Source organism: Gymnogyps californianus, chromosome 9, assembly GCF_018139145.2.
Source record: "Gymnogyps californianus isolate 813 chromosome 9, ASM1813914v2, whole genome shotgun sequence".
Classification (NCBI taxonomy): domain Eukaryota; kingdom Metazoa; phylum Chordata; class Aves; order Accipitriformes; family Cathartidae; genus Gymnogyps; species Gymnogyps californianus.
In genome coordinates this window covers 12,525,981-12,553,689 of record NC_059479.1, presented here as the reverse complement: position 1 = coordinate 12,553,689, position 27,709 = coordinate 12,525,981, and the positions used below count along the sequence as shown (strand labels likewise).

At 48.4% G+C, this 27,709-nt stretch overlaps 1 protein-coding gene and 1 pseudogene across 3 annotated transcripts; one reads left to right on the top strand and one right to left on the bottom strand.

Moving 5' to 3' along the window:
- Window positions 1-45: 45 nt before the first annotated feature.
- Window positions 46-27,683, bottom strand: LOC127019796 (uncharacterized; annotated as a pseudogene).
- LOC127019567 (uncharacterized) lies at window positions 22,094-26,542 on the top strand. 3 transcript variants are annotated; one of them, XR_007766951.1, is made up of 2 exons: window positions 22,094-22,548; window positions 24,607-26,542. XR_007766951.1 is itself a non-coding variant. In XM_050901681.1 (2 exons), exons 1-2 carry the CDS (start codon window positions 22,414-22,416, stop codon window positions 26,260-26,262), a joined length of 1,227 nt encoding a protein of 408 aa, XP_050757638.1. In that variant the 5' UTR covers window positions 22,094-22,413; the 3' UTR covers window positions 26,263-26,542. The 3 variants fall into 3 exon arrangements, 1 of the variants encoding a protein (XP_050757638.1); XR_007766950.1 differs by having other exon boundaries at window positions 24,586-26,542; XM_050901681.1 differs by having other exon boundaries at window positions 25,171-26,542.
- Window positions 27,684-27,709: the final 26 nt, after the last annotated feature.

Genomic DNA, 27,709 nt, shown 5'->3' with positions numbered 1-27,709 from the left:
GAGAACCCCCTGCCCCACCAGAATGATGACCTAGAGCACAAGTAAAGAAACTAGGGGTTTATTAATGATCATGTGCAAAAGGCACAGTGGCAAGAGAGGGGGGACTACTCCAACATGAGGTTTGTCTCCTTCAGTATGGTCTGCAAGATCTCATCCACCTGATCTGACTCAAAGTTAACATCCTGGAGCTCCAAGTGGGGGAGGATAAACGAGAGAAGCCAGCTCACATTCATACACAGGTTCTTAAGTTTCTCCATAACACTGTGGGCAAGAGGACAAAAGCCAAGAGGAGAGTCAGTGGCAAGAGCCTGCATCTGATACGTCCCATCACACACCCAGCTGCTATCCCCCTTCTGACCAGGAGCACCATGTGCATTGGGGTTCCTTGCTCCATCCCATTCCTATCTCCATTACAGACCCAAGACTGTGCAAGGGATCCAGCAACAAGGTGCCACAGTATAGGACAGACACAGTATGGACAAAGCACCTTCCTGTAGGGCATCTTTGAAGCCAGATCAATTATTTGGATTCATCTGGTGATTCCACCTCCTCACAACAGCAGGATCCTCACTTATAACCCAGTTACCTATACAGCAGGGTGATGGATACCAGCGAAGCAGTGTCCTATAGAAACAGCAGCCCACGATGACTCCTGCCCTCTCCCACCACCTTAGGGATGACAGGGACTGCCAACCAGCCAACCCACAGCTCTGACCTTCTTCACATCTTCTTTCTCTGGGCCCCTGCAGGAAACCTGTGCCTCCCTCAGCACCCCTAAGTGTGTCTCTGTATTCTTGAGTCTCTCCGTCAGTTCAGCCTTCTCCTCTGCGGACCTCGCCAGCTTTGCTTTCCGCTTCTGCCGCACAGCTTGGCAGTAACACATGTATTTCTTGCTGCAGGGCAAGCCTTCCATCTTCTGAGCTCTGAGCAGCGCCAGTTCCTGTTGGCATTTCAAGAACTCTGTTTTCAGGCAACAATTCTCACGCTCAGTTTTCTCCACCTGAAATGGGAGGAGGGTGCATGCACAGGAATTATATCAATTGGTATCATGATTTAACCTCGGCCAGCAACTAAGCTCCACACAGCCGCTTGCTCACTACCCCTGAAGTGGGATGGGGGGGAGAAATCAGAATGGTAAAAGTAAGAAAACTCACAGGTTGAGATAAAGACAGTTTAGTAGGTAAAGCAAAAGTCATGAGCGCAAGCAAAGCAAATTAAGGAATTCATTCAAAACTTCCCATCAGCAGGCAGGTGTTTAGGGCTGTATTGGGTTTGCGTGGCAAGGTTTTGGTAGCGGGGGGGGCTACAGGGGTAGCTTCTGTGAGAAGCTGCTAGAAGCTTCCCCTATGTCCGATAAAGTCAATGCCAGCAGGTTCCAAGACAGACCTGCCGCTGGCCAAGGCCGAGTCAATCAGCGACAGTGGTAGCGCCTCTGGGATAACATATTTAAGAAAGGGAAAAGAAGTTACAGGGGAGTAGCAGTTGCAGCCGGAGAGAGCGGAGTGAGAATATGTGAGAGGAACGACTCTGCAGACACCAAGGTCAGTGAAGAAGGAGGGGGAGGAGGTGCTCCAGGTGCCGGAGCAGAGATTCCCCTGCAGCCCATGGTGAAGACCATGGTGAGGCAGGCTGTCCCCCTGCAGCCCATGGAGGTCCATGGTGGAGCAGATATCCTCCTGCAGCAGGAGGACCCCACGCCAGAGCAGGGGGACGCCCGAAGGAGGCTGTGACCCCGTGGGAAGCCCGCGCTGGAGCAGGCTCCTGGCAGGACCTGCGGACCCGTGGAGAGAGGAGTCCATGCTGGAGCAGGTTTGCTGGCAGGACTTGTGACCCCGCGGGGCACCCACGCTGGAGCAGTCTGTTCCTGAAGGACTGCACCCCGTGGATGGGACCCACGCTGGAGCAGTTCGTGAAGAACTGTAGCCCATGGGAAGGACTCACGTTGGAGAAGTTCGTGGAGGACTGTCTCCCATGGGAGGGACCCCACACTGGAGCAGGGGAAGAGTGTGAGGAGTCCTCCCCCTGAGGAGGAAGGAGCAGCAGAAACAACGTGTGATGAACTGACCCAAACCCCCATTCCCCGTCCCCCTGCACCGCTTGGGAGGGGAGGAGGCAGAGAAAATCAGGAGTAAAGTTAAGCCCGGGAAGAAGGGAGGGGTGGGGGGAAGGTGTTTTAAGATTTGGTTTTATTTCTCATTATCCTGCTCTGATTTGACTAGTAATAAATTAAACTAATTTTTCCCCAAGTCGAGTCTGTTTTGCCCGTGACGGTAATTGGTGAGTGATCTCCCTGTCCTTATCTCGACCCACGAGCCTTTCGTTTTATTTTCTCCCCCTGTCCAGTTGAGGAGGGGGAGTGATAGAGCGGCTTTGGTGGGCACCTGGCATCCAGCCAGGGTCACGTGGAGTTACTGGGCACCAAAGCCAGCTCAGCTCGGGTCACTGCTGCACTTGCACTGCTTCTTGTAAGGCTTGTCCTCCATTGGTTCAGGTGGTTCCTGCTATAGTAATTTCTGTTACATGCAACTGAAATCATGGGTTACAACAATTTAAAAGTATATCCATTACAATCTCCATCTCTGGTCCCGTTGGGTCAGGTTATAGGGTTTAACATTGCAATGAACTCCTCCCCTTGCCCTTGCCCTGGCTCGGACTTATCCAGGGATCACAGTCCCTTAGGGGTGTACCTGCTCCAAGTGGAGCCTTATCTATGAGCCACAGTCTCTCCAGGGGTATACCTGCTGCAGCATAGACTTATCCACAGCCACAGTCGCTTTGAGGTCCACCTGTTCCAGCGTGGCCTTCTCAATGGGCCACAATGCCTTCAGAGATATACCTGCTCCAGCGTGGCCTTCTCAATGGGCCACAATGCCTTCAGAGATATACCTGCTCCAGCGTGGCCTTGCCCACAGCCATAGTCCCTTCAGGACTGAACCTGCTCCAACACAGCCTTACCCGTGGCTGTAGTCTCTCCAGGGGTGTACTGGCAGTGTCATGGACTTTGAGGTGTTCCAGCATGACCTCATGCACAGCTACTGATGCTTCAATGTGTACCTGCTGTGGCATGGACTTATCCACAGCCACAGATGCTTCAAGATGTACCTTCTCCAGTGTGGACTTATTCCTTGGGCCACAATCCCTTCAGAGGTATACTTGCTGCGGCACAGACATAACCACGGCCACAGACGCTTCGAGGTGTACCTGCTCTGGTATGGACTTATCCACAGTCACAGACACTTCGGGGTGTCCTGCTCCCACATGGACTCATCCACAGGTCACAGTCCCTTCAACTCAGGTTCACACTGGAGTTCCAGCCTGTCCAGCAGAGCAGCACAGAAACAGCAGTGATGCCCTGGCCATGTGCCAGCCCAGGTGCATCGCCATTGCTGTTACCAAAACGTTCCCGGGCACAGCAGAGTAAGATGATAAGCAGTACAGCGGGCAACAAAAGCAAAAAGCAGCCACTAACAAGCACTAGACTCTAATACACAGTAAGGCAAGCAAGCCCCATGGCAAGCACAGGACCCTGTCAATTAATAGAAAAACAGCAATAACAGCTATTAATTCGATCTAGCACATTCCAATCAAATCTGTCATTATCTCGAACCCTTCATGCCTCACGCTGAGCGCCAAAAAGGACTATCATGGTTTAACCCCAGCTGGCAACTAAGCCCCACACAGCCACTCACTCACTCCCCCCTGGTGGGATGGGGGAGAGAATCAGAAGGGTAAAAGTAAGAAAATTCATGGGTTGAGATAAAGAAAGTTTAATAGATAAAGCAAAAGCTGCGCACGCACGCAAAGAAAAATAAGGAATTCATTCACTACTTCCCATCAGCAGGCAGGTGTTCAGCCATCTCCAGGAAAGCAGGGCTCCATCACGTGTAACGGTTACTTGGGAAGACAAACACCATCACTCCAGATGTCCCCCGCTTCCTTCTTCTTCCCCCAGCTTTTATTGCTGAGCATGACGTCATATGGTATGGAATATCCCTTTGGTCAGTTGGGGCCAGCTGTCCCGGCTGTGTCCCCTCCCAACTTCTTGTGCTCCCCCAGCCTACTCACTGGTAGGGCGGTGTGAGAAGCAGAAAAGGCCTTGACGCTGTGCAAGCACTGCTCAGCAATAGCTAAAACATGGGTGTGTTATCAAGGCTGCTTTAGTCACAACACTAAAACATAGCACCAGACAAGATACTATGAAGAAAATTAACTCTATGCCAGCCAAAACCAGCAGAATCAGCAAGATAAAAAGAGCTTTGCCAGGCCTGAAGAAGTTAAGAGTCAGCAGATAAGGAAGAAGCCCACTTCTTTATGGAGAAGTCACTCCGTCTCAACCCACTTTGACCTTCTCTCTCTAAAACCCTCCAAACCAGCAGGGATCCACAGCCACAAATTCGTTACCTTGCACCAGAGCAAATGCCACTCTGCTGAAATAGTCTTCAGTTCCACAAAGATATTCTCCACTGATCTTCTTGCATTCTCCCATTCCATTATATCCTCCTGCTCCTGTGTGTTAAGGACCTGCAATTCTCTTCCTCCTCTGTCTCCACTGCTGAAGCATGGGGCTTTCTCCACCTTTGATCTATCAAGTCTTGCCTTCTATCCAAAACAGAAAAGCCAAATGGAAGCTTCACCACTTGCAGCAGTCTTTGAAATACCAACTGCCACAAAGAATCCCTTGTCTATGTCTTTTGTGCTGCTGTATGAATTTACTCACACACTCAAGTCTGTAGCCTGTGTTGCTCCTATTAAGTTTGGCATTTGCTTCCCCTGGACCACACCAGTCTCCTTCTGATCTCCTGCTGAGCTACTGGGCAATGCTGGAGTCTGTGCCTTGAGGCAGCGCGATACGCTGTTAGCAGGGCTGGTGCTGCTCAGAGTGCCCAGCTGCTCTTTTAGCAGACAGGTGTGCAAGCTGCCACCTACATTCATATCCTCCTGTTTTATGTGCAGAAGTTTTTCCCTTTCTTGGTAAGGTACTGCAAAGCTCTTCTGAAGGGGAGAAGTAGAGGGGCTGGGACAAGTCAGGTCTGGGGGTGAAGCTTCCACTAGGTCCCCATGCTTTTCCAGTATTTCTTCTTTTATGGTCAACTTGAGCTTGCTGGGGAAAAAAAAAGAAAAAGAAAAAAGAAAAAGAGAGGGTGAGCAGGCTGGAGTGCCCCCAGTTCACAGCACAGCTGACCTCAGACCTCAATACCTGCTGCAGCTGTAGCAAACTACCAAACCCTTGACTGTGGGGATCAATCCTCCTCCTGGCCAGGTGTTTGCTGCCCCAGCACAGAGGATTGCTGCTGAGGGAAACTCATGGCATCAGCCTCTCCCTATAGCATAATGCTCCTGACGCTCACCCTCATTTTAGGACAAGCAGCTATCATGCTCATCTCATGCAGGGAACATGTCAGTAGCAGAGCTACAAAGCCCAAAGACCCTGGCTCCCTACCTACCCAGCCCCACTGCTTGTCTCCCATCTGAGATAGCAGGGGGTTGAACTGCAGTCCCTGAAGAAAAAACCCACAGATATTTGCTAAATGTCCTGTCTGAAATACATCTGCCCGACGCATTTCACTAAACATGGCAGGCAGGTATGTTTCCGACAGGCTGCCATTCCAAGCTTCTTCAGCTATAAAACCATTTGGAGCGTGTTTGTCCACAAACCCAACCAGATCTTGTGCCTGTCTAGAGCCCTGGATACCTGACCCATTTGTAACACAATCAAAAGCCTGACTTCAGGAAGGGAAAGGCCAGTCCATCTGCAAGTCTGTGTTATGGCCCAGGCCCTTGGACAGATTCCCAACAGCGCTGGGCAAACCGGACAAGGAACATGGGCACAAGGAGGAGCATAGGAAAAAGCAGAGCGTGAGGGAGTTATAGGGATGTTGGGAGAGATGAACAGGGTTGGAGGGCAAAGATGTTGATGGAGCTTGTTGGGGGTGCTGCGGAGAGCTCATGTTTGGAAAAAGTAGTTCAGCGTGGCAGCAGTGAAGAGAACAAGAGGGGCCAGGGGAAGAGCTGAGGCAGGGAAAACAGGAGCAACAGGAGGTGTTTGGCCCCACCATCATGATGAGAGAAGCAGCTTTGAGAATTACTGCTCTGAGTCAGCTAGGGATGAGCAGGACTGTTCTTATCACACAATGTTTTCAAAGTTGGTGTAACTCAGTGGCCTTCACCCTCCCCAAGATCCTGCAAGGAGGAGGAGGAGGTCAACCAGATAGATGTGTGATCCACCAACCAGCTGCATCATGTGCAGAGGGCCACAGAGACAGAGATGCCAAGGTCCACTCAACTGCTTTCATGACAAGCCAGCAGCCCCATTGCAGGCCTTTCCCTGGGAAACCGGTGGGCAGACCCAGTGGCCAGGCAGAAGGGACAAGTGCGGGACACAGCCAGGCAGCCCCTCAGCCAGGCAAGTAGTGCCACCGTGTGGGAGCAGCCCATGTTGCTCTCTTACAACATGGGCAGTAAGGGTTTCAGGAGGGGGTGAAAGAGAGAAGTTGAAAATAAATAAATAAATAAATAAAATCCCACCACCCCCAAAGATAAAAAGAATGTGACACTTATCCAGAGAAATTCTCTCAGCCAGAAACCTGTTTCCTGGCTGGAAGCCAAAAGGTATCTGGCTTCTCTTGGGTAAAGATGTCCTCTGTACAGAGCAATTCATAGACAGAGCTGAATGCTCCAGCTGTGGAGAGGCAGTCATGTCAGCCACTATCCAGACTGACCACGGGGCTGGAGAACTGTATGCATCAAGATGACTTTAGCTCACAGGGGTGTGAAGGTGTTAACACTGATACGCAGAAACCAACTTGGCAAGGATTTCTGTTCCTCCCTCTGTTCCACCCTGCTCCCCTTCTGTGTCTGGACACAGGAGGATGAAGGAGCATTTGAGTCCTGCAGACCCCTCTCTCAAAAAGGGAGGGAAGAGAAGACTACCCAGGACAGATCCACTAGCTCTGGCCAGGGCTCCTTCCAGCAAACTGCATCTCACCAAGACCTTCCACATGGCCTCAGTACAGACCCCAAACAAGGAACAGAAGATAGAACATAGTGTGGGGCAGTAGCCTGCAACCTACCACTTACCTTGCTGTTAAGGGTCTGGTTTTCTCCTGAGGTCCATCTCCTCTCTGTACTGCAGTCAGTATAAATCTTTTTGAGAAAAGGGGAAAAGGCAGCAGTCCCATAAGCACCTTTTTCTTCAGCCTCCAGCTACACAGTGCAGGTCAAACTGCTGGTCCAAGCAGGCCAGGGCATTGATGCAGGGAACAACACCTGGCGAAGAAGTGTGCTTTAAAACATGTGAACAACAGCCCTCAATACGTCAGCTGCACCACAGGAAACCAAGCCTTAGCCAAGAGGAAAGAGGCACAGTAAGACAATCGAACCTCTTCTGTGCAGGTTCCACCAGCCAGGTATTAAATCAAGATCCTCCAGCAACAACCATCCTTGGGACTCAACCAGCAGAGATCAGCTCCCAGTCCCTCTAAGACCCATTTGGCTACCAGGGACATTATCTCCATTACAGACCCAAGACTGTGCAAGGGATCCAGCAACAAGGTGCCACAGTATAGGACAGACACAGTATGGACAAAGCACCTTCCTGTAGGGCATCTTTGAAGCCAGATCAATTATTTGGATTCATCTGGTGATTCCACCTCCTCACAACAGCAGGATCCTCACTTATAACCCAGTTACCTATACAGCAGGGTGATGGATACCAGCGAAGCAGTGTCCTATAGAAACAGCAGCCCACGATGACTCCTGCCCTCTCCCACCACCTTAGGGATGACAGGGACTGCCAACCAGCCAACCCACAGCTCTGACCTTCTTCACATCTTCTTTCTCTGGGCCCCTGCAGGAAACCTGTGCCTCCCTCAGCACCCCTAAGTGTGTCTCTGTATTCTTGAGTCTCTCCGTCAGTTCAGCCTTCTCCTCTGCGGACCTCGCCAGCTTTGCTTTCCGCTTCTGCCGCACAGCTTGGCAGTAACACATGTATTTCTTGCTGCAGGGCAAGCCTTCCATCTTCTGAGCTCTGAGCAGCGCCAGTTCCTGTTGGCATTTCAAGAACTCTGTTTTCAGGCAACAATTCTCACGCTCAGTTTTCTCCACCTGAAATGGGAGGAGGGTGCATGCACAGGAATTATATCAATCAGCAAGACAAAAAAAGCTTTGCCAGGCCTGAAGAAGTTAAGAGTCAGCAGATAAGGAAGAAGCCCCCTACATTCTTTATGGAGAAGTCACTCCGTCTCAACCCACTTTGACCTTCTCTCTCCAAAACCCTCCAAACCAGCAGGGATCCACAGCCACAAATTTGTTACCTTGCACCAGAGCAAATGCCACTCTGCTGAAATAGTCTTCAGTTCCACAAAGATATTCTCCACTGGTCTTCTCGCATTCTCCCACTCCATTTTATTCTCCTGCTCCTGCGTGTTAAGGACCTGCAATTCTCTTCTTCCTCTGTCTCCACCACTGAGGCATGGGGCTTTCTCCACCTTTGTGCTGTCAAGTAGAATCATAGAATATCTCAAGTTGGAAGGGACCCATAAGGATCATCAAGTCCAACTCCCTGCTCCTCACAGGACTACCTTAAGCTAAACCATATGACTAAGAGCATTGTCCAGATGCTCCTTGAACTCTGACAGGCTTGGTGCCGTGACCACTTCCCTGGAGAGCCTGTTCCAGTGACCGACCACCCTCTCGGTGAAGAGCCTTTTCCTAATGTCCAATCTGAACTTCCCCTGACGCAGTTTCCTTCCATTTCTTCGTGTCCTCTCGCTGGTCACCAGAGAGACGAGATCAGCACCTGTCCCTCCACTGCCCCCCTTGAGGAAGCTGCAGACTGGGATGAGGTCCTTCCTCAGCTTTCTCTTCTCCCAGCTGACCTCAGCTGCTCCTCCCAAGTCTTGCCCTGGAGGCCTTTCACCATCTTGGTCGCCCTCCTCTGGACATACTCTGATGTCCTTCTTATATTGAGGCGCCCAAAACTGCACACAGTACATGAGGTGGGGCCACATCAGTACAATGTAGACGGGGGTAATCGCCTCCCTCGACCGGCTAGCTATGCTGTGCTTGATGCACCACAGTACACGGTTGGCCCTTTTGGCTGCCAGGCCACACTGTTGATTCATATTCAACTTGCCACCAATGCAAACCCCCAGATCTCTTTCCATGGGGCTGCTCTCCAGCCTCTCTTCCCCCAACTTGTATGTATAACCAGGATTACCCCATCCCATGTGCAGAATCCAGTACTTGCTCTTGTTAAACTTCATATGGTTGGTGAGCTCTCTAGTCTATCCAGATCTCTCTGTAAGGCCTCTCTACCCTTCAGGGAGTCCACAGCTCCTTCTAGTTTAGTATGGTCGGCAAACTTACTTAATGAACATTCGATTCCTGTGTCCAGATCACTTATAAAAACAATAAAGAGCACTGGCCCTAAAATTGAGCCCTGGGGAGCCCCACTGGTGACTGGCTGCCAGCCTGATATAACCCCATTTACTATAACCCTTTGAGCCTGATCCGTCAGCCAATTGTTCACCCATCGTATTATGAACTTGTCTAGCTGTGTGCTGGACATTTTGTCCAGAAGGATACTGTGAGAGACAGTATCAAAAGCTTTGCTAAAATAAAAAAAAGAAGACATCTACTGGCTTCCCTTGGTGAACTAGATGGGTGATCTTACCATAAAAGGAAATAAAGTTCGTTAAACAGGACTTTCCCCTTGTGAACCCATGCTGGCTATCACCAATGACTACGTTGTCTCTCAAGTGTTTTTCAATAACTCCCAGAATAACAACTCTCCATAACTTTACCAGACACTGAAGTGAGACTGACAGGCCTGTAATTACCAGGTCTTCCTTCTTACCCTTCTTGAAAACTAGGACAACATTTGCCAGCTTCCAGTCGATTGGGACCTCTCCAGACTCCCAAGACAGTTGAAAAATAATGGAGAGAGGTCCCGTGATGACATCGGCCAGCTCTTTCAGTACCCTGGGATGAATCCCATCAGGCCCCATAGACTTATGCACATCCAGCTGGAGCAGCAAGTCTCGAACAAGTTCAGGTTTGGCTGCGAGTTTATCATCCCCCCAGTCACGGTCTTCCAACACAGGGCTCCGGGGGTCCCAGGGCCCATCATCGGTGTTGAAGACAGAGGCAAAGACGGCATTAAACGTCTCCACTTTGTCTATGTGCCTATTTGTGAGGTGACCGACCTCATCAACTAACAGACCAATGTTCTCTCTGATCCTCCTTTTGCTGTTAACATATTTAAAAAAGCCCTTTTTGTTGTCCTTCACAGTACTGGGCAGCTTGAACTCTAATCAAGGTTTGGCTGCATGAATTTTCTCCCTACAATGGTGAGCAGCATCTCTGTAGTCCTTCTGTATCGCCCGTCCTTGCTTGCAACGTCCATACACTTTCCTTTTCCACCTAAGTTCTAGAAGAAGATCCCTGCTCATCCAAGCCGGCCTTCTGCCCAACTTGCTTGACTTCTGACACTTTGGAATTGCCTGCTTCTGCGCTCTTAAGAGATGGCTTTTAAAAAATGACCAGCATTCATGGACCCCAACACCTTCAAAAGCAGATTCCCAATTGCCGGGGGACCTTACTAACTGGTCAGCATACTGGGCCTTCTGTTCCCCTCAGAAGAGTCTCCTATGACAATAACCTGTCTTTTTTTCTTAATGGAAGTGGTTTTGATGTGGGGCGCAGGCCAACTTGACCTTGGCGACACCTCCAACCTAGATGGACCATCATCCTCATCACTGTTTGGTTCCACTTGCAGAGCCTCGTACCTATTATACAAGGGCACCTGGGAAGGTGGGGTAGTCACAGAGGAGATGCACCTGCTGCATCAGGCAGGAACTTGTTGCCATTCCCCCCTGTCTCTTAAGTCACCACGTTCTGCCAGGTGGGGAAAGGATAGGGAATCCTCCGTATCATGTGTCCTGTCTGCCTGACAGGCCTGTCCCAGGGAAGGTGGGGTGTGGTTCCAGTAATCTATCTCCCTCTCAGACTCCCTGATACTCCTCAACCTAATCACGTCCTCCTGGAGCTCTGCCACTAAGCTGAGGAGTTCCTCTGCCGGGGCGCACCTCCCACAGGTGTACTCACTGCAGCCATCCAGTACTTGGTGTAAGAGCAGGGCACACCCTGCAGCCTGGCACCTGGGAAGCAGCATGTTGCCATCAGAGCTCTGTCTGGGAAGCTGCATCAGTTGCGGACATAGCCTTCTGCCTGGTAGAGACCACTGCTCCCTGATCAAGCCGGCAGGGTTACAGCTCCTTTCCTGTGTGCCCTGCCACGCCATGCCCTGGCTGACGCTCCCCAGGGGTTTCTTTTACAGCTGTGGGGGCTTGGCCACGGCTGCTCCTGGCACCACCCAGGTCTCGTTAGCTGCTCTTGCATGAGCTGCCAGCTCCTGGTGGGTCTCTCCGCTCCCCTGAGGTTTTCCCAGTTAAGGAAACCGCCTGGTACACCATGGAGTTTCACCATTTGCAGCAGTCTTCAAAACACCAACTGCCACAAAGGGTCACTTGCTGCAGTGTCACAGAGCTGCCCAGAGAACCCATCCTGGGCAGCTGTGTTCGAAAGACACTTCTCCTGAAAATTCAAAACATCAGAGTCTTTAATATAACCAGTTAACCTGAAAGTGGGGAAAGAGGCCACACGGGACCAGTGCTGCAATCCCAAGAGAGGAAGCATGCAGCTTTCTGCATCCTCTTCTAGCCAGGAGAGGCAGGAAGGAACACACTGGGACTAGGCAGGACAGGGTAGGATTGAGTACAGGGACTGGAACTGCCCTGATCTCTGTTACTGTTAAGAGTTTTAAGCATGTCCAAACTGTACACAAATAAGAATCACAGTCTCATTTCATATCATGCTCCAACATCTTCACACGTTGGCATCTCTCTTGGCAGGAGGGAACACAAATAACAGTGAGGCAGGGCTGAGAACCTGCCAAGCCCTGCGGTATCAAGGCTTTCCCTGTGCTGGCTCATGCAGCCTTCTCCCTCCTGCCTCACTTGCTGTTCCACACTCTCCCGGATGATGACGACAATCACCTCTTCCTCCTTCCGTCCACCTCACTAGACCAACAAAAGGGAAAAAAAAAAAAGAAGATTCTCTGTGCTGTCTTAGCAAGTGTTAAAACGTTCTTCCACCTGGAGAACAACAGGACAACAAGAGAAAAGCAGCAGACATCTCCTGTATGCAGGACACCCAACGCCCCTCTTTCCCGTGTCCTTGCTCCAGATAGCTGAGCTGCAAACTGGAACTGGATATACTCACCCCTTCTGGCATTTCTGTCTGTATTTGGGTCTCTTCTCATCACTGTATTCCTGCTCCTGGGGTGCCAAACAGCTTCTGCAACAGTAGCAGTCAACGATGCCTAAGTGTGTGAAAGAACAGTTTGACTCCCCTCTCCCACCAAAAATCTCCATGGTTTGGACATCTACGCAATGTCTCTAATCCTTTAGGATTTCAGATAAAAGAAGATCAAGAGAACAGCTGAAGAATCAAACACTGTGCTTAAGGGCTAAAGGGAAAAAGAGCCACTTGAATCCCAAAATAACATAGCTGAAATGAGGTACAGACTATGAGACAGAGTTCAGCACACCACATATTATGCCAGTCATTTCTGCTTCAGTTTAGAGTTGACAGAGAAATGCATCGTAACCCATGTGGGCAACATAGACCACTAACACCAGCTGCTTCAAAGGAAAGGAACTGTCACAGTCATGAGTTACGTGGAAACAGTCTATAGGAAAAGTTCCCTCTATGCACCACTATACATTTGCAGTGATGTCCTGAAGCACAAGATAAAAATCCTGCATATACAGGTTTAAAACAGAAATGTAACTATTACTTTTCTGGCAGCCACAACTACTGCACAGGTGTTTTCACTGAACTGTCCAACACATTCTTACGTCTCCGTCCTCAGATGATACTGCTAACTTAGAAATTATCTGTACATCTAGGCAATCCTAATTACTCCTTCTACAGTACTTTACTTGCTTGCTCAGGTCTGCCACAACCTTGCTGATCGCTCAGTTGAACCAGGTCAGTCTGAAGGTACTCACGAATCCCACAGCCTGTTTGTCTGGCTTGACAAAGAACTGTCTCCCATCTGTAATCTGTGCTGCTTCCTCTTCCAGACCACTGACTTTTAATGTATCAAAGAGCTTTAAATGGAGGCAGTCCTGTATTAGCTTCCTCCTCTGTTGAAAAGTGTCTTTATTATCTAGTTTCTAGGCTATAAAAACTTACTCCTCAGCCTCCAGAGCCAACTGATTTCCTTAATAGTTTATCATGAAGGCTATCTTATCTATCTTTGTGGAATGCTGAACTTCAACAAATAGCAGCAATTCAGCCGTATAAACTGGTTGCACCCTGGAATTTGTTGATCTGAGAAAAGGATTTTCCTTCAGTAACATCCAGACAGTTGGTCTCAGTCCAACTCTACCAGTTCTTTCTGCTTAGCATTTGAGCTGATATTCTTGGTAAGGAGGTAAAGCTTTTTTATTCTCCAACAGATCAGGAGATCTCAACAAGAAACTGTATTTTGTTATTAGCAGTTTTGCCATTTGACTGTAATTCAATCAGCACATTCAACTAAAACCCATCCAATCCTTCAGAAGCACTATAATTTAAATGGCTAGATTCCTCTAGATCAAAGGGTGTTATTTTAAAGGCATCAGGGAAAAAGGGGTCAGGCAATGACCAAAGTAAGCATGTACTGAAACATGTTCCTATTTTAACATCGCCTATTTTAATGAAGATCTGTATTCACAGGTATGTAGAAGGAAAGCAGGAAGTCAAGCATTTGACAGAAACTTTGCATTTCAAGGATGTGAGATGGCATGGAAAAAAGTCATCCAGGACTCAATTCATGAGTCTCCTACCTGTATTTGGGGAGGAGATGGAGATGACAAAACCAGCTTTCTGGTAACACTGTAGGGTCAACCTGGTCAGGGAGCTTCCTCCACTTCAGACACTCTTCACACGGTACCCACGTTTGATCTGGTCTCTCTCTGAAAAAAACAATGCTCAGTCTGAGTATTTCAAGTATGGAGTAAACACCAGGAAAGGCTGTTCAGAACAAGCGCTCCCACCCAACCCCAAAGCAATCCCAGCCCATTTGGCACAGGACATGGGATGGTCCCGGGCAGCCAACGTGTCTCTGCTCTCCTGGGGACACCCTGCCCATGGTGTGGCATCCCTCCCAGTAACCACCAGGCCAAACTCCACAGGTTCAAATCTCAATTTCCTATAGGAAAGAGGAGTCCAATCACCCCTTGGCAATCTCTGCTCCTCCTGGTGGCACATTCTCACCACACCTTGGCCAAGGGAAACCTCCAGGCCTTTTAACGCTGGCAAAGATCAGAGCAGTGGCAAACTGGTTCCTACGCTATCATGCAAGCTGCATCCACATTTCCCAAGTTCATCTGTGCCATCTTCACCTTCCAATAGCTGTTCAGTTTCTGTCCCAGCACAGTGATCATCTGTCTGGAAGGAAGAACTCCATAAGAAGCTGGGCAACTCCCACTGGCACAACAGGCAGCACAAGGAAAAACTAGGGCAAACACAAACCCCTTCCCCAAGAACTTGACTTAGACTTGTGATTGCAGGTTTTAGGTTGGCACCTTAGCAGCCCTTCTGTATCACCCACCCCACAGCCGCAAAAAATGGCCCAATATCATCGTAAAAAAATTCAGGCTACAAGTCCCTTTCCTCAAGTGCAGCCTTTCCTGAAGTGTGGAGTGCTGCACCCCCAGGAGAGCAGGGGCTAGTGCCTGCAGGGAGGATGTTGCCTCCTTCCACCGCACCCCTTAACTGGAGGCTCCATGTGAGCATCTGACTTTTTCTTTTCACTTTATAGGTGTGTTCCTGGTTTGGGCAGCTCTGCTAAAGAACACAGGCTCCATTTTATTTTGGAGGAGTCTCCTCAGGGCTGGAGTCTTGTGAGGGAATGAGCTGGAGGAACACAGAGACTGTGTCCTTTCCTCAGCCCAAGGCTGTATGTTTGCACCAGACTTTCAGGATAAAATTCTCCATGCTTTCTAGGGGCACTAGAGAAGGAAACAACAGGCCAATCTGGGGCTACTTCACAATAAACAGACCTAAGAACATGTGCAGTGCTCAGAACAAAGGCTGTATCACAGCGAAACCCTCTCCAAACAGCAGCCTTGGGCACAGTCTCTCTTACCGGTAGTCTTTGCCTTCTTCAAAGTCCTCTTTGTTGTGTGCTCGATTTAGGAAGTTGCATTCAATTACACCAATCACACCTACACCTCCTCCCTGCACCAGGGGCCAGAAATGAAGGGAAAGAGCTGCTTTAGCCAATTCTGCTCAAAACAAAAAAAAAAGTAGTCCTTCGGGGAGTGCTGACACCCCAAACCCCTGATACAAAGGGCACTATGGCCTGTGCATTGCATGCCAACAGCACATATGAGGTACAAACACCTGGCAAACTCCCCTGCAAAGGTATTTTGGACATATAATACTGAAGCTTTTTCTTCCATTAAGCAGAGCACAGGCTGGCTTAACTAACAGACCAGAATTATCTGTGGCAAAGATGGTCACCTCCAAGGCATGCCATAACCCTGAGATACTGCTGCAAGATAACACCTAGAAGCAAATGCTTCAGTGACCACTTCCTAACAGAGTCCAGGATATCCTACCAGAGCAGAACTCCTTCTGGAAATCACCCTGGAAGAAAGGCAGGCTGCCCGTCCTCTGGTAGCACCTCCAGCCACAGCAGTATTAAACAGTAGCTGGACATCTCTAGTTACCTAAAACCCGGACAGGCACCCACCGTGCAGATGCACACACTGATCTGATCCTAGGGATACACTAGGTCTCCTTGTTCAACTCTGGACACCATGCAATGTAGAAGCAAGGATCTAAGACAAGGCTGCCCTTTGCAAAGCCCCATTCTCCCCCCTCCCAGATAAAAAGGGGTAAGAGACAAGTCCAACTACTCACCTTCAACAGCCCACCTTCTCATAGGATCTGATGAGCCAGTTGTTGTGGTACATCATGATCCCGTAGTGGCTTTTGTTCTTGCAGGTGAATCCAAAGGTGATCTTCACCCTTTTGCTCCGAGGGAAAATGTGTCAAGGAAGAAATAAACAACAAGATCCAGAGGAGGAGCGGGGGAGACACACGAGTTCCACAGGGAGGAGTGAAACACTCCGGAGAGGCCGCAGCATCAAGCAGCCCACACTGTGTTCCTCAGCATACCACCTTCCCTCTTCAGCAGGGAAAAAGCGCTCAGCCTTGGCCTGCTAACAACAACCCTGTGCACGCAGCCAACAATCACAGATAAGAACACGCGTAACTGACTGGAGGGGAGTTGGATACAGCTGTACTGAGCAGAGCCAGTCTGTCACTGCCAAGTCAAAATATGCCTTGGTTATAGCTTTAATAAAAACTCTGATATGCATTTATATTACCCTGATAATAGAACAGGCAAGATCTGGCCAAACAAAACTGCCTTGGAGTATATCACAAATGAGATAACTAATGACTAATAATTTTACTTGTGATTGAAAGATAAATGACCAATGTTTACAAAAACAAATCAAGCACATCCAGTCAGGGCTGAAGAAATCTTAACAAATAACGGCGACACTAAGGCCCATCAAAGAAGAGCGAGCTCTCCTTCAGCAGACTCCAGTTTCACAAATTCAGTTCTAGACAGATCACTGTTAGATAGGGAACTGTGGGTTTAGGATTAAAATATTTCATTAACCATTTTTTGTCTAAATATATTTTAATTTGCTTACTTCTTAAGAGTTAGAGCTCATGCGTTTGCAATGTACGTAGTCATCAGGTGCTTTCCAATACAATGCTACTGTATCTGTACACAATAGGTGCTAAACTCCAAATCTCGAGGATCTGTTATTTTATGCACACAGACTATGCAAGGCCAAAGCACCTTTGAAAGCAAGTGGAAAACCACTACTGCTTGGGCACTACCACTACAGGTTTATAACCTGCTGCATTTCTGCAAATCATCTCAAAACACAGTGGCTGTGCAATCCCTGGAGAGAGCCTTAGCACACAGATGTGAACTACTGTGAAGCTACAAAAGCAGGAAAGCAGCTTTGTTGGTTCTCTAATTCCTGACTAAGTACGTAGGTACAGAATTTAAGTAACACCTTTTCATCTTTGGTCAATCTTTTCATATTAACATAAGTACAAAAATTCATGACACAAAATCACCTTTAAAGCATGTAGGAGGAGGGGGGATAAAAGATGTTCAGGTGTACTTCAAAACAGCTTAGGCAAAGTTTTTTCTGGAAGGGATTTGAAGGGTAGATTGTTCTTTGCACTTGGCTTTACTCAGGGATACTGGTTTCTGTTCTGTGGACACTGCTCTCCAAAAGCACTTGTCAGCAGGTAGGCCAAAAAAGTCATCTTACTCCCAAAGAGCTGGGGTGGCCTAGGAGTGGGTGCTGGGAATGAGAATCAACATGCTCCAAGACCTCAAATGACCAACTTCTAATCAGCCAGGAAAAATCAGCGACCAGCTGCTGATGAAGAGGAAAGAGGGGAAGAAAGGCTTTTCTGGTCTCATTATACATTTTGATAAAGTGCTTTTTCCACTGAATTGAATAATGCTGTCATTTAAAATACCATTCAGTGGGTATTTTCCCAAGCAAAACTGACCAGTCAGCAAAAGCCTCAAGCCTTTCTCCACCTCATTCTCCCCTGACACAGCACATCGGCCTTGGGGTATGACAGGAACTGGCTCACGTACAAGGTGAGCTGTGAGCCCTATCATCCACTGCTCCAGCAGAAGCAGCTTTGAGGGCTCCCTTCTAAGCTTCACATCAGGATTTGGCTTCTCAAAGGTGACCCGAAGATAGGAAGGAGAAGATAATTCAGCCTCTCTATTCATTTAAATCCTGGGTTTCTCTATGCATCAGATCAGATGGGCCTGAGCCCAGCTGTGAGTTGGTCTGGAACCCCCCAGCATGCTGAGGCTGCTGTGGGAGCAGAGTGCCAAGAGGTGGCAGGAAGGATATGATGAATCTTGGCTTGTAAAAATCATATTCAACGTTGGCCAGGCTCTTGGCGATTAGCTGAGTGTTCACCTTCTTCTGTCACAGGACGATCTACATGCGAGGCTTCAGGTACAAGATACTGCAGGATGCCTGGGAGAGGGGACAGCACAACAGAACAGGTAGGAGAATTCTAGTTGCATGTAGTCTTTTCCAGGTGAACCCAAAATCTAGTCTGGATTTAATGTCTTTCATCCGCTGTGAGTCATGCACAGAACAAAGCTGGGGAAGGGCCATCCTGCTCCCTTTCAGCTCTCGTCAACTTACCCATAATGAGTACTCCATTTCCAGGCCAGGAAACTCTGGAACCATCTTCTGAGAGCACAGAACCTTTCTGCTGGAAATCTCCCCGTCGTCTGCAAGGAAGTCTGCTAGCCCAATATCATGCTCGTCCGTATCAAAATCCAGCTCCAGCTTCCCATCTTTATTTCTGAAAAACACCAAACACAAAAATAAAGACAGTCTCCTCCAATCATCAGCACACCAGTCTGCTCTTCTGTATCAGGATCCCAAGGGAACTTCCTGAGGAGCAGATAAAACAGCGTATTTCACACGCTCCATGGATCTCATTAGTCAGTCATTTAATTACAGGTATTTCTGTGCAGAACATCAAAGTAGCACAACACTTCAGAACAGTCTTGATAACACAGAAATATGGAAGTTCCATTGCACAGATGGGAAAAGGAAGTAAATGTATTAATTGGTTTCCTCTGAAAAAAAAGAGCACACCTGTGACAGACAGAACTAGACCCATGTCTCCTAACTCCCAGCATGACACCCCAAGCACTCAGTCACACAGAGGAAGAAATCCCTGCATTTGTTCCTCCAGTGGCCAGGCTGGATGACAGCGGGCTTAGACCACCTAGGCCAGGCGCTGTCCTGAAGATGTCTCTGCTTTTAGCTCTTCCCCATCCTCAGGGTATCGCTGCCTCACCGCACACCCCAGCCCTGTACCTGCGAATGTTCCAGATGAGGATGTGCATGCCCTTTTTACCTGGAATGGCATCGAACTGTGCCAGCAGCTCCTCCCTGGTGTTGAAGACGGTATGCTCCAGGATGGCCTCCAGGCTAGGCAGAGTCTTCAGTAACAATCATTTTCTCTAGAAGCCACAAAGCCAAGAACAGGGTTGCTCAGTCCACCTCCCTCCCTTTTGCCACAGGGGCACAAAAAAATCCACCTGCAAAGACCTGGCCACAGGCCTGACACTCCAGAGAAGTATGACACATGACAGACTACAGGAGGATGGTCTCAGAGAAAGACTGAGCCAGGACAGACATGACAGTAGGATGCTTTGAAGAAAAACACTTATAAGTATCAAGCTGAGTGGGGGGCAGCAATGTCATGCCAGCTGATAATGTACAAGCTGTATATTCTCAACTCCCTTTGGCATGAAGGAAACACAGCCTGGAAGTATGCTAGCATGCCCAGGCAGCACCAAAGGCCATTACAGGCGCAGAAAAGCAGCAGAGAGGATAGCTTCTGGGCAGGGGATGTGTACATGGGTCTGCGTGGCGGGGGGGAAAGGGACAGAAACAGGTAGCCCATAGGTTGGTGGCATGACTGCAAAGGCTTTCCAGGAGTCAGGTTAGCAGCAGATGCCCCAAGCAGATGCATGAGAAGTTCCAGCCCAAGGAAAAGGGAATAATGCTGCACGGCAGTGTGTTAACAGCAAGGCCTGCTGCAGGGATTCTCCAGCTGCAGCACTGATTACAGTTATTCTCACCCTCTCCAAACATTGGGCTGTGCGCACGTGGCCTATGGACAGCTGCAGGCAGCCTGTGCCCTCAGCATCGTGGCAGTGCCACTGGCCCCCCATGTCCCTTTGGAGGAGGATAGCAGCTCAGCCACTCAGCCAAGGGAGGATACCATTTTGCTGGTTGAACGACACCAGTGAGATAATCACTGTCTCAGCATGGACACAGTCCGTGTAGGTCTGGGAAAGCAGCCCCACGCTGAGAGCCCCTCCAGTCTTGGTGAAGATGATGGCATCCTTCCCCCGCCGCATCGAGCCAGACTTGAAGCCATACAATCCAATGGACGGGTGGTCTCTCTTCAGTCTTCTCCATGAAACTGAAGCTGAAAGTAAAGCAGAAAGGGGCTGGAAATGGGGAGCACCTGCCTCACTCCAGGCACAGGTCCACATTACCACTCGTAACTTTTGCAAAGGGAGCTTAGCTCCTGTTCAACAGGGAAGACTCGGGATGGCTGCAGTGCTGGTAAAGAAGCCAAATCGTGCCAGTCCTATACTGCCTTCACCACTGAAGAACCACATAAATGGTCAGGAAGAGTTACTCACAAGGAGGATTTCTTCAGCACTGTCATGGTTTAACCCCAGCCAGCAACTAAGCACCACACAGCCGCTCACTCACTCCCCCAACCCAGTGGGATGGGGGAAGAGAATCGAAAAGAAAAAAAAAAAAAAAAAACTCGTGGGCTGACATAAAGACAGTTTAATAGGACAGAAAGGAGGGAAAAATAATGATAATGATAATAATAATAATACGACAATAATAACACTAAAAGAATTAGACTATACAAAACAAGTGATGCACAATGCAATTGCTCACCACTCGCTGACCAATGCCCAGTTAGTTCCCGAGCAGCGATCCGCCCCTCCCAGCCAACTCCCCCCAGTTTACACACTGGGCATGATGTCATATGGTATGGAATATCCCTTTGGCCAGTTTGGGTCAGCTGTCCTGGCTGTGTCCCCTCCCAACCTCTTGTGCCCCTCCAGCCTTCTTGCTGGCTGGGCATGAGAAGCTGAAAAATCCTTGACTGAGTATAAACACTACTTAGCAACAACTAAAACCATCAGTGTGTTATCAACGTTATTTTCCTACTAAATCCAAAAAACTGCACTGTACCAGCTACTAGGAAGAAAATAAACTCTATCCCAACCGAAACCAGGACAAGCACCTAGCGAAGGACTCCAAACCTTAATTTACCCTAAGAACCTCCACAACATTTTTTACATTACAGACAGGGAAATCAAGAAGCAGAGGAGCAAGGCAGTCTGTTTCCAGCACTGCACACCCAGGCCAACAGCCGGCCAGGGAAACCCCATGTGCCCGTTCGTCATAATTCTGCGCCAAGCCCCACCTCTCACTGTCCCCTCTGGGACCGTTTGTACCAGCAAGGGGATGGCCCTCCTCCACTGCACACGACAGGGCAGGAAGGGGACAGGGCCTCTGGTTTTTATTTCCTGAACCCCACTCACTTTTCTGAAGTGCTGTGGTTATGTGTTTTCTGCATTTAAAAAAGCAATTTTCTCTGGTTTGCTCCTCCGCATTTTCATTGTATCAAACAGAATGGTCAGACAGAAACAAAACCAAGCCCCAGCCCCTTCACCCCTGTGGCTAAACTATAGCAAAAGAGAAAGGGCAGGAGTTTCACATCAAAAGACTCTTCCCTACAGCCTCAAAAACCTCTAGTGCAAGAGGCAACCAAAGGAGCATCAAGAAGACAGAGCTGCTTTGGCAAAAAAACCTCATCCTGGCAAAGGCCTTTCTGTGTTTGGGCTCAAAATGCCCTGGTAAAGTTATACCCTCTCTGTAAGGCTTGCATCACTGAGTGTTCAAGTAAAAGCTTAAAACCTATTTTCATTGAAGTTAGTTATGTAATTAAAAGACAAGCCCTACTGAACTGAAATTCTTTATCACACAATATCACACTTTAAATCTCTTGCCATTAGCCTGCCTCATTCTCTCTCATCGCTACAGAAAAATACTTCACGTAGAAAGATTAACATGATACAAATACGTCCTCTAAAGCCATGACTTGTTTCAGCATCCACAGGATAAGACAAACAAGAGGGGAAACTCCTCCGTAACATAGGTCTACAAAAAAGGACTCTTGGTTTGACTTCAGGCACATATGTTTGGTTTTATGCAGGCCTTCTCTATGTCCCAGCACAAAAGCACCTCCTCTGTTTATTACACAGTTTGCACACCAAGGAACCAAATGGCTTATGTTAGGGTGGTTAACAACAAGCAAAAAGTTTGCTATGACTCCCTAGGCCACCTGTGGGAATCCGCAGGGAGTGTTGCGAGCAGCCTTGAACAATTAGACATAGCCTTGAAAGACATAGAATAAGGGAGTAAATAAGTGATAAAGCAGGTGCGCAGAAAAGAAGCTGAAGACTGAAATAACTTGGAAAACAGATATGAGACCGAAGCCAGAAGACGTGTGTCTTGCTCGACAGCACCAATCAGAAGCTTAGCCGCGGCGCGTGAACAGAAAGTATTAACTAATCGTGGAACAAGCCTGAGCGCGTGGACAGCTAATGAATCTATATAAGCACAAATTTGTAAACAATAAAGGTCTTTGGTTTTACCCGCACCAGAGTCCATGAACCATCCCTACAAATGGCGCCCAACGTGGGGCACGAAACTACAGCGTGGAACGTACGTCGGTAGGGACTCCAGTTGGACGAATTCATCAGCGGAGGAGCTGAACGACCCGGGTCTCAATCACCAAATAAAGGTGAGCAACTGGAGCATTTTATTTTTTTTTTAAATGGGGGCGCATATGTCTGTAGAAGAAGCGTCCATTTTGCGGCTGTTATTGCAATTGTTAGCTAAGCGGGGAATCAAATGTGAGGAACGGACTATGAAAATGTTGTTAATGTGGCTTAAAACGCACGGAGCTCCCACACAGTTGCATGAAGTATTTGATGTAGATAATTGGGAGAAAGCCGGTACACTAATCTGGGAAGCAGCCTCACAAGGCGACCTTACGGCAGCTCAAATTATGACCACTTGGCGTGTAGTGACAGATAATTTACGGCAGATTAAGCAGATAAAAAGCTGCCGCTGCCGCCGCGAGTGCTATAGCTCCCCAGACACCCCCCCCGAAGAAACGACAGCAAGCGTAGGGGAAGAAAAAACTGCTTCCACTGTCAGACCTAAATCCCAAGATTTACAGGCTGCCTCAGTACCTCCGGAGGGTGAGCAGTGTAAGCTTGTGGATGTATCTGGACAATTGCCCGGTTTTACACCAGCATCTGTAGCAATCCCTCCCGCCCTGCCGAAAAAAACGACATCGGACAGCATGGACTTTGATCCTAAAGATCGGTGGGCAAAGCTAAGGGAGGAGGCGATTAAGACAGGAGACTTTGAGGCAGTGAGTTGGTCCTTTCCTGTCCTGGTGCGGGATCAAGGACCAAATGAGTGGCAACCATTCCACTGGGACTTAATCAAGGAGTTGCGAAAAACCGTTGTGACCTATGGACTTTCTGCCCCCTTTTCTCAGAGTCTGTTAGAAAATGTTTTTACAGGACAATTACTTACTCCTTATGATATATGCCAATTAGCCGCCATGATTTTAACGCCAACTCAGAAACTGTTATTTACACAACAGTGGCAGGATCTGTGTGCCCAGGAAGCACTTGCAAATTTAGAAAAGCAGCCGAATGATCCATTACATGGAGCAGGCTTACCCCAGCTGCTAGGGCGGCCGCCGTTAGACAATCCGCGATTACAGGCACGACTTGACCCCGCGATTTTGCGTTTGACTGCCCAATTAGCTTATCAAGCCATGGTTAAAGTACCAGAGACAGGGAAAGCAGAAAAATCATTTACCCGTTAAAAAAAAAAAAAAAAAAATTACCTGTATTATGCAACAAACGAACGAGCCTTACATGCAATTTATTGATCGCTTGAGAGACGCTCTCGATAAGCAGATTGATAATGCCGAGGCAAAGGAAGCCCTATTACTTAAGCTAGCGGTTGAAAACGCTAATGTAGACCGTAAACGAGTATTACAAACCCTATCACAAGGGCCGGTTATCATACAGATGATCGAGGTCTGCAATAGCGTTGGCTCTATCTCGCACCAAACTGAAGCCCTTGCTGGGGCCTTTGCGGCAGCAGTGAATGTCCGACAACTAGCCCATGGAATACCCCAGTGTTTGTCATTACAAAGAAAAATGGGAAGTGGTGTCTGCTACATGATCTGCGACAAATCAATGCAGTAATTGAAGACATGGGTTCACTGCAACCGGGTATGCCATCTCCCGCAATGATCCCCACGAATTGGAATATTATTATCAACGATTTAAAGGATTGGTTTTTTACCATACCCTTAGCAGCAGAAGATACATCTAGATTTGCCTTTTCAGTACCCACAGAGAACTGTGAGGAACCTATGCAAAGATACCATTGGACAGTACTGCCACAGGGAATGAAAAATTCACCCATCATTTGCCAGCAATATGTTGCCACTGCACTGACGTCAATTCGACAGCAGTACCCACAGTTAGTGTGCTCAAAACCATGTTGTTAAAACAAAAAGGGGGAACCGTTGGAGACTCCCCGCAGACACGCTTAGGAAAAGCAATGTATGTGTTGAATCATCTGTCCTTTACCCCTCATCCTGAGACACCGGTGATGCTCTACCATTTTCACTCTTTAGGGAAGGTATCACAGCAAACATTACGAGATAAAAATGTACCTGTCATGGTGAAATCCCTACTAAATGGTAAATGGGAAGGTCCATTTACATTAATAACATGGGGGAGAGGGTATGCTTGTGTTTTGACAGATCACGGGCCCCACTGGGTTCCAGCTCGGTGTGTACGGCCAGCGCTCACAAAGCTGCAGGTACCAGGCAAACAACAGACAACCGCAAAAGACCCTGAAGGGCCTGCCGAGACATCAGAAGACATTTTGAGTGACAGCGCAAACTGTTTTGATGGGAAATGACTTGCTTGAGACAGTAGGAGTTGTGTATCAGGCCTCGCTAGGCCTCAGGTGTCTATACGTCTAGTCTGTAAGCGCTGCTATGGATACATTACTGTACATTGTATATTTTGTAGAAAGTATTTGATTTATTTTAATGGTAATCAGCACATTTATCTGAATCATACTTTAGCACCATTGTGTATTCATTGTAAGAGAATCAATAGTATACGTAAGATCTATTCAATCCGTTATTTTTGTTGTTATACAGACCGGTATATAAAATGGAGAGGATAACGACCTTTTTTAAGTTTGATTGGGTGTATACAAGCAATATGGGTGCCACCACAACCAAAGACGAATGTGTGGGTCACGTTAGCGAATCTAACAGGACAAGATTTTATTTGCCTGTCTATTGTATCTCCAGGGAACCCTTTTTCAACATGTCTTGTCGGAGTCCTGGTGGATACCTGGCCCAACACTATCCAGTCCCAGCATTTGTGCTCCAGTTTCAACGCCTGTGTCGACAACTGGGACGGGTGGAGTGCTCATTTACCCCAATTACCACAGGAGCCGCAAGAACTTGGACTCCTGGGTTCAGTTAAAATGGACAGCTGTTTGTATTTTAATTATTCAGGGCGCAATCGAACAACAGCGCAAAATATCAACTCGTCTCTGTCCATATATAGAAATAATACAGCCTGGTGCAACTATACTAGCCCGAATATTTCCACATCTAGCAACGCGCCTCTGGCGCTTCCCTCAGGGGTCTTTTTTATCTGTGGCAATCACGCATGGGGAGGAAATACCATCTCATATAAAAGGAGGGCCTTGCAGTTTGGGGAGGCTCACTTTGCTAACACCAAATACATCAATAATTTTTAATCACCGGCGCTCCAAGCGATCGACCCATGCCTTTAAGGCAGAGTGCAGGGATGATGTGGAATTTTGGAACAGTGAAAAGATAATTATGGCTTCTATAGCTGCACCAGGGGTGGCAGCCTCACAGGCCTTAGCCACACTAAATAAGTTGGGATGTTGGCTAGCCAAGCAGACTAATGCTACTTCTCAAGCCTTGAGTAGTTTGCTTTTAGATGTTGATTCTGTAAGACATGCAACCTTGCAAAATCGTGCAGCAACTGATTTTTTGCTTTTAGCACGGGAGCACGAGTGTAAAGACCTTGACGGTATGTGTTGTATGAATCTCTCCGATCACTTGGAATCTATTCACCGTAGCATTCAACAATTGAAAGAGGGAGTTAAAAAGCTACAACTTGATGATGGATGGGGTTGGATAGAAAATCTTTTTAGTAACTGGGGAATGAATGATTGGCTTAAAGGTTTGATAAAGATTGGGCTAGTTTTATTATGTGCTATTTGTGGCCTCCTGCTCATTATTCAGTGTTTGCTATCCTGTCTGCAAAAGGCCCTGCAGAGGATGATAAACACTGCATTTTGGGTAGAAAAACAAAAAGGAGGAATTGTGGGAATCTGCAGGGAGTGTTGCGAGCAGCCTTGAACAATTAGACATAGCCTTGAAAGACATAGAATAAGGGAGTAAATAAGTGATAAAGCAGGTGCGCAGAAAAGAAGCTGAAGACTGAAATAACTTGGAAAACAGATATGAGACCGAAGCCAGAAGACGTGTGTCTTGCTCGACAGCACCAATCAGAAGCTTAGCCGCGGCGCGTGAACAGAAAGTATTAACTAATCGTGGAACAAGCCTGAGCGCGTGGACAGCTAATGAATCTATATAAGCACAAATTTGTAAACAATAAAGGTCTTTGGTTTTACCCGCACCAGAGTCCATGAACCATCCCTACAACCACCCATTACACATTGAGGCAGACTGTGCACACATATAAGAGCAGTTATTTTGCACCTCTGCATACTGGGAAGGTAAGGAAGAAGGAAGGAGAGATGTATACGTTAATGCTGGATGCTTACAATAGGAAGCCAAAGGCCAGTGGCAATGCTCACAGGAGGAGAATCCAGCCCAGCAGGATAAGGGAGGGCTCATAGCTCATTACCTGAGCATGTGGTAGAGTTTGCGACGACTCATTCCTGTCCTGTTATTCGTAAAAGTTAGACAAAGGTGACCTTTTTGCTCTGCAACATCAATGCAGAAAAGCTTAGCTGTCACGCTGTGATGTGAAGCGTTGTCTATGGAAAGAAGAAATCTAGGCAGTAAGAAATAACATTATTTCACCCTTGTTCCCTCCCAAACCATCTTTGCCCTCAGGTCAGTTCCAAGGAGCAAAAGCAGTTTCCCAAACCTCCTCTCTTCCAAACATGAGGTTGTGTCTGGGAAGGGAGGTGGCACACTGGCTAAACCTCCGGGCAGCAGGGAACGTTGTTCCCAGTGGCGAGGCGGGGCGAGCGTGCCAGAGCCAGGCAGCACAAAGCACGCGGGGACATGCCGCGATGTTGGCTGGACGCGGGCGAACAGGGACCGCTGCTGCCGGGGCTGAGGGAGTGGTGGGCGAGCTGTGCAAATCCACCCAGCAATCACTGCAGTAACTACTAATAAAATCTCTGTGATCTCCACATCCCCTCAGTGCATCAGGCACGTTACGGAGAGGCTCTTTAGTAAATCTGTGTGGATTTTTTTTTAAAAACACACCACAGTTTGCACTGACGCCTCTGGCACCCTGGCCGGCCTGGGGTCGGGGCTGAAGCCCGGGCGCAGGGCACGGACTTTCTGTCAGGGCGCACCGAGCCCTGTCCGGGGACAAGGCCGGTGGGGCCCTGCTGGGGCCCCTCTCCCCACGGCGGCCGGCGCTTTCCGAGCAGCTTGGCCACGGCACTGAAGGGTCGTGCATAGATAGTGCTGCAGCTCTGCAGGCAGCGGCGGGGGCTTATCCCTGGGGACAGACAGCGGCGGTCAGTGCCGGCGGGGCGGAGGCAGATATCCCCCTCGGTGCCGGCCTGGCTGGCCATAGCGGCGCCCCGGCTCCCTCAGCCCG